This window comes from Dipodomys ordii, unplaced genomic scaffold, assembly GCF_000151885.1.
Source record: "Dipodomys ordii isolate 6190 unplaced genomic scaffold, Dord_2.0 Scaffold143, whole genome shotgun sequence".
Lineage (NCBI taxonomy): Eukaryota > Metazoa > Chordata > Mammalia > Rodentia > Heteromyidae > Dipodomys > Dipodomys ordii.
In genome coordinates this window covers 1535971-1543451 of record NW_012267359.1, presented here as the reverse complement: position 1 = coordinate 1543451, position 7481 = coordinate 1535971, and the positions used below count along the sequence as shown (strand labels likewise).

Sequence of the window (7481 nt, the reverse complement as noted above, 5' to 3'; positions counted from 1 at the left end):
TGGGCCTGGGCGCTGTCCCTCAGCTCTTCAGCTCAAGGCTAGCGCTCTACCACTTGAGCCACAGCGCCACTTCTGGCTTTTTTCTTCTTGCTTATGTGGTGTTGAGGAATCAAACCCAGGGCCTCTGGCATGCAAGGCATGCGCTCTACCACTGAGCCACCTTCCCAGCCCCCTCCCTTTTTTCTTTTTGTGGTATCAGTCCTGGAGTTTGAACTCAGGGCCTAGGCACTGTCCCTGAGCTTTTTTATAGCTCAAGGTTAGCACTCTACTACTTGAGCCACACCTCCACTTCTGACTTTGTCAATTGGTTATAAGAGTTTCACAGACTTCTGCCTGGGCTAGCTTTGAACGGCCTCCTGAGTAGTTAGAATTATAGGCATGAGCCACTGATGCTCAGCAATTTTTAGGCAAACAATAGGGATAAATTCCAAATAAGTCCTAATAGTAATCATAACCATCAGAAGCACCTATACTCACTCAAGACCTTTCTTCAAATCTGCCAAGACCTAAGCAGTAAGCCCATTCTCCTTGCCAGGGATGTGGTTACTATCTAGGTGATTAAACAAAACAGAATCAAACTTCCATTTAAAAAAAAAAAGGAAAACTAATCAGAGTATTTTAAAACCAAGCCAGAAACAGCAGTGCACACCTATAATCCCCTACCTGCTCCCGAGGCTAATAAGTTAATGCAGGAGGATGGGGAAGCCAGTCTAGGTAACCTAGTGAAACACTAAAAAAAAACAAAACCTGGAAATGTGGCCCAAGTAGTAGAGCACAGGCCACCTGCAGAGTTCAGTTTGCACACCAGCACAGAAACAAACAATAAATAAATCACTATAAATGTGCCTCCCATGGGCTGGGAAGGTGGCTCAGTGGTAGAGTGCTTGCCTTGCATGCATGAGGCCCTGGGTTCGATTCCTCAGCACCACATAAGCAGAAAAAAAAAAAGCTGGAAGTGGAGCTGTTGCTCAAGTGGTAGAGTGCTAGGCTTGAGCTGAAGAGCTGAGGGACAGCGCCCAGGCCCAGAGTTGAGGCCCCACAACCGGACCCAAAAAAAAAAATATGCCTCCCACAAATGTATCAAGTAGCAAATACAAAGTCCTCTATTCTTTATCTGACAATTGTAACTGTTAGATCTCAAAAATAACTCCTCTGGGGCTAGGAAGGTAGCTCAGTGGTTGAGTGCTTGCCTCAGCACCACATTCCTCAGCACCACATAAACAGAAAAGGCCAGAAGTAGCGCTGTGGCTCAAGTGGTAGAGCGCTAGCCTTGAGCTGAAGAGCTGAGGGACAGTGCACAGGCCAGTTCAGGCCCCATGACTGTCAAAATAAATAAATAAAATAAAAAACTTCCCAGGAAACAACCCCTAAATGATCAAATAGAGTAAATTATATTGTTTTTCTACTACCCACCTTCTTTCCATAAAGTTTGCACATCCTGAACCTGTCCTGGGGCTTACAGTGCCTTTAGTATAGAGGAATGCACACCCTACCCACTACAACTGGGCTCAGCCACTGGACTCACTCTGCCTCTGCTGGTGGATATGAACATATACATGCCATTTCCTGGAGGAGACTTCTCTAGCTTTCTCTCTGGACCACTACAAAGGCCTATCCATACAGACTCAGAAGAAAAATTTTTTTCCTTTTGCTCCCGTATTTTTCTTTAAACATGTCTACAAGAAATTTTAAATTACATAGGGCTTATATTATGCTTCTACTGGAGACTATTTTAAACCCAAGGTACACATCTCAAAAACAAATGCCCTCTAACAATATTAACTTTTCCTTTTTTTTCTTTGGAAGTTTGAACTCAGGGTCTCACACTTGCTCAGCTTTACAACTGAGCCATGCCTCACAGCTCTTTTACTGGTTATTGTGAAATTAGTCTGTCAGACTTTCCTTCCCCTGGCTAGCTTGAAAATACCACCCTCTGGCTTTCAGCCTGGAGTAGCTAGGATTAAAGGAGTAAGCCACTGGGGCCTGGCATATTTAAAATTTTTAACTGATCAAATTAGATTGATCTCAAAAATCTAAAACTGAACTTCACACAATCCTTAACTAAACTGGTATATTCAGGTTTATGTAATCCTGTGCTTGTTACTTTACATTAAAAGAAAACAAAAATAAGGACAGGACAAAAGCCCATCATAAGACTATTGAGTCAGCTGCCTCTAAATTGTATTTTGAATTTTAGGTTACCAAAGAAGTCACTCACTCTCAAATAACCACTCAGAGCAAATGCCAACTGAGATTTTTATGTACCAGCAACTAGTGTACATATAATTGCAGACAAAATGTCAAAGCAATTCTCAAAAGGTTGTGTAAGCTATAAATGATAAGATATTTTCAAATCCTAGACTATTCTCATTATCCATCTACTTTTCATGATTTCAAGAGCTACTTCTTACCACAATGTGCTGCTTTGTTCTCTTTAGACTTGCAAGGATTGTTTCTTTCAATAAAGTACTTGATAATTTCAAAGGAAGTGGCCCAGAAAAGTTTGAAGGTTAAAAAAGCATTATCTAGCTGAGTATTTCACTCCTGTAATACTAGCTACTTAGAAGGCTGAGATCCAGAGGATCTCAGTTTGAGCCAGACAGAAAAGACCATGAGACCTCATCTCCAATTTTAACCAACAGAATGCAGGGTAAAAAAGAAAAAAGCAAGCAAGCAAGCAAGCAGGGGTATAAGTGTGGCTTGGTGGGTAAAGCACCAACTGTGAACAAGCAAGTTTGAGGCTTAGAGTTCAAACTCTGGTAACATGCCCCACCCAAAACATCAACTCTAGTATCAAGAGTTTCATATGAAAAGATTAAATAGAATCAAGATTTTCATTTTATTCTATGTTCTTTCTGGACCAGACTGGCAGTAAAACTCTAATGTGGCAGAATTTGTTACTTTAAATAAATGGAATTATAAATTGCAACCTAAGAGCTCAGTATTCTGTCCAATAATATTCTGTCTTGCAACTGTACTATAACTCAAGTTACCCAACTCTTAAACAAGCTCCAGTGACTTGTCCAGAGCCCTGTTAACTGCAGGAATAACATGAGCTCCTCTTGCCACATAACATAGAAGTTCCCACATAATGATGCTAAAGGTCATGAATTTCTAAACTTTACAAACTGACAGCTAAAACAAAACAACAACATATTAATCAAATGCAGGTCCTTTGTAACTAACTTCAGTTCCTACTTAAAATTAAATCAATTCTTGACTTAAATACAGTCTATTGGAACTGGAAAAGTAGCTCAGCAGTAGAGTGCTTGCCTTGCATGCATGAGGCCCTGGGTTCGATTCCTCAGCACCACATAAGCAGAAAAGGCTGGAAGTGGCATTGTGGCTCAAGCAGTAGAGTGCTAGTCTTGAGCTGAAGAGCTCAGAGACGGTACCCAGGCTTAGAGTTCAAGTTCCATGACCAACAAAAAATAAATCACACACACACACACAGAGTTTATTATCCTACACACACACACACACACACACACACACACAGAGTTTATTATCTTATATCCAGACAGTCACATTAAGAATGAACTGTGGGGGCTGGGAAGGTGGCTCAGCGGTAGAGCGCTTGCTTTGCAATGAATGAGGCCCTGGGTTCGATTCCTCAGCACCACATAAGCAAAAAGAAAAAAAAGCCGGAAGTGGCGCTGTGGCTCAAGTGGTAGAGCGCTAGCCTTGAGCTGAAGAGCTGAGGGACAGCGCCCAGGCCCAGAATTCAGGCCCCACAACCGGACCAAAAAAAAAAAAAGAAAAATAAATAAATAAAAAAAAGAATGAACTGTGGGGCTGGGAAAGTGGCTCAGTAGTATAGTGTTTTGCCTTGGATGCATGAGGTCCTGGGTTCAATTCCTCAGCACTACATATGCAGAATAAGCTGGAAGTATCTCTGTGGCTCAAGTGGTAGAGCACTAGCCTTGAGCAGAAGAGCTGAGGAAGGGACAGCACCCAGGTCCAGAGTTCAGGCCCCACAACCGACCCCCCCAAAAAAAGAAAAGAAAAAGAATGAACTGTGAATGCAGGCTCACGCCTTTAAGCTTAGCTACTCAGGAGGCTGAGATCTGAGGATCACAGTTTAAAGCCAGCCCAAGTAGGAAATTCTGTGACTCTTATCTCCAATACTGCCAGAAAACGGAAGTGGCGCTGTGGCTCAAGTGGTAGAGTACTCACCTTGAGCTGAAGAGCTCAGAGACAGCGCCCTGGCCCAGAGTTCAAACTTCATAACCTACAAAAAGAATGGACTATGAAAACCAACTGTATGAATGAGCCCATGTTTCAAAAACAAACAAAAAAAAAAAAAGAAAAGAAAAGAAAAGAAGGGCTGGGAAGTTGGCTCAGTGGTGGAGCGCTTGCCTTGCATGCATGAGGCCCTGGGTTCGATTCCTCAGCACCACATAAGCAAAAAAAAAGAAAAGAAAAACAACAAGGTTCTTCAACTAAGATCAAGTGGCTTAGGCCTTACCTAAACAAGCATGAGGCCTAGAAGGTAAGGTACCACAATTCAAAGCTACAGTACAAGTCATTAAGTTATGTGCTTTATTTACAACTTCCACTCTAAGTTTAATGAAGAGGTACAAGGTAATTTCAAGAGCATACAAACTCACAGCATTAAGCCAATAAAATACACAAATCTGCTTTAAAGTATACGTGCAATCAAAACAGATCGTGAGGAAATTAAGGCATCAAATCCTATTAAAAATATAATCAGAAGTCTAAGTGGAAAAGTGAGAATCACCATACTTAAAATGCAGCCATTACTCAACCATATATTTGTTCTCCTCTATGAAACCATTAATAGCCTAATAAAGAAATATGCCAACCCACCAACTATACAGTACAATTGTTTATAAACCATCCTCAAAGTGCTTTCACTTGAACAAATTCCCAGGAGAGCAATTCCCTGCCCTCAATATATAATGCTTTTAAAGAATTACTTTGTTAAAGAGTTCTAAATACCGGTATGGGAAATTAAAAAAAAAGAATGTTTATTTGAATAGAAACCATTTAGTATGTTTCAGGTTTTAACTGTCATTATTAAGAAAAACTCTTGAGTCTTAACGCGCATTTCCTGCATGGGGAACAGGAAATGTTTCTTTTTTCTTCCCTACTTTAACCCTGTTATACTGAAATAAATCCTCACTAAAACTTTGAAAAGAGGAAGGCAGAGGTAGACAGAAAATGGAGAAAAGGAGGGAGAAAGGAGAGAGAGGAAGAGAGGAGAGAGAGGGAGAGAGAGAGATTCTTTAAGGTTGAGGATGTGGCTCAGTGGTAAAGCAGTTGCCTAGGATACTGGGGAGGTGGGGAGATAATTCTTCACGTACATATTTCACTGATTTAATGAAATGTTATTTGAAGCCTGTGTCCTAGTCCTGAATAGCTGTCTATGACCATTTTTCACCTGTTACAGACTTGGAATGTGCCTCCTCTCTGTAGCATGTTTCTTACATGTACTGAACAGACCTGAAAAAAGTAACCTCTAATGATGTGTCAATGACCATCAACAGCTCAAAACATCAATGACATAAGACTATCAGATTCCCAGAGGTAAAATTGTACTCCACTAGTGTTTAGAAATATTTGAAAATGCATGGTAACTTTAAAATAACGCTGTAAGTAGAGCTAACCTTCTATCACTCAATTAAATCTTCAGTCACAAACCAGACTGACATTTAAATGAAAGATGAAAGAGGAAGCCAGCACTCAAGAGGCAAGGCAGGAGGATCTTGCTAGAGAACAGTCTAGAAGACACACAGCAAGTTCCAGGTTAGCCTGATCTTGAAAGCAAGATGCTGTCCCAATAAACCACAGACTGGGGATGGAGCTCAGTAAACCACTTGCCTAGTACATGGAAGGCCCTGGGTTCATTCTCAGCACTGGAAAAAACATTGAAGGACAGGGCTTGGGATACTGCTTAATGTTATAACTTATGGCTGTCAGGTCCTGGTTTTGATCCTTCATCCCCTCCCTCCCCAGGGAAAAAAAAAATGGCAAAAGTCCTTGTAATTAATCTCAGCACTTGGGAGTCTGAAGGAGGAGGATGGAGTTCCAACCAGACTACACAGGGAGACCTTGTCTCAAAAGCAAAACAAAACGAAACTGAAAGATGAGCTAATAAGCAGCTCTCCCAGGTAGGAACTGGGCAGAGCACACAGGATTGTAATACTGACCCCCACCCAGCATGGCAACGTGGTATGTGACCCTTAACAAATCAAGCTCTGTTCTCTGAGATCTATTTGACAGGGAGACGGGGCCACCTTTAAGATCTCCTGCAAGATGTTATAGGTGTACTTTATTTAAAAAACAAACAAAATCTCCTAAGCTTTATTTTCCAAGTGTCTTTATGCAGAAATACCTAACATTCATAACCTGCCTCAAACAAGATCTTGTCAAGTATTATAGTCAAGCAAAGATCAAGGAGAAAAATATCACCTAGACACTTCCTCCCACACAGAAACTAATAGAAATTCCTACAAAACCTTATCCTTTCAAAGGGAAAGGGCTGATACAGTAATAACCAAGTTTGATTACACCTTAAAAAGATTCACCTGACATCCATTAAAAAAAAATTAAGCCCATACACTTTCAGCTAAATGATTATGCATGTCCAAGTAATCAAACACTGATGAGAAAGGCAGCGGCTTCCTATTGAAAACAAAAGTCAATCTTGGATTTTTTTTCCTAATCCTCTAAAAAAATTTTTTTTCCTTAAAACACAAATGCCAACCAGCTTCTAAATCTTGCAAGATTGCAAATCTGTGTGCGTTCAGAAAAGGAGAAAGGCATCATCAGGTCCTCTTCCTAAGTCTGAAAATGCCTGACGCTGTCACTTCATCCCGGGCCTAAAGTCCACTAGGGAGGAGAAAAACGCCACTGCTCCCGCAGTGATCAGACACGCAAGTCGAGACCCGGACCTGCTGGATCACGAGGCCACACGGGTACAATCTCAAAAACTTAACTTGCCTGTTCACTAGTTATGAAAAGAAGAAAAAGAAAAAGGGGGGGGGGAAGGCAAAAAGAAGCCCCGGTACTCGAGGGCCTAAAGCCAAGTTGGGAGGACGAAGGCGCGCTACGCGCTCATCGCTAGCGAGGCCCGGGGACAAAGTAACGCGATCGGAGGCAGGATGGAGGCGCGAGGCTCCGGGGACGGCTCGAGTTGAGCCCAATCCCGGCGGGAGGGAATCGGGGCGCCTCCAGGACCCCAAAACTGCACGACCGAGTTCAGCGTCCAAGCTTCTCCCCTTCCCCCTTCCCTCCCCCCCTCCCCCGCCACCCCCCCTGGCATCCCCAGCGTGCTGACAGCAGCCCCAAGCGCGGCCCTGTCCGGCTCGGAACCCCCGGCCCACCACGGCCCGCGGGCGCCCAGCTGGCGTGGACAGTAAAGGATACTCCCGGGTGCGGAAGGCCTCCTGGGTGTGCGGGATTGTGAAGAGAGGCTCCTCTCCGGGGAGCGGCTTCACCAGCGGGAAGGGCTTGCG

General features: G+C 42.9%; 1 protein-coding gene across 1 annotated transcript in view; it reads right to left on the bottom strand.

Moving 5' to 3' along the window:
- The window catches only part of Baz1b (bromodomain adjacent to zinc finger domain, 1B), a 66275-nt gene that overhangs the window by 58579 nt on the left and 215 nt on the right, over window positions 1–7481 (bottom strand). Inside the window, exon 3 of the mRNA XM_013031701.1 lies at window positions 7393–7475. Coding sequence (XP_012887155.1) covers window positions 7393–7475 — 83 coding nt within the window. The remainder of the gene's footprint in view (window positions 1–7392; window positions 7476–7481) is intronic.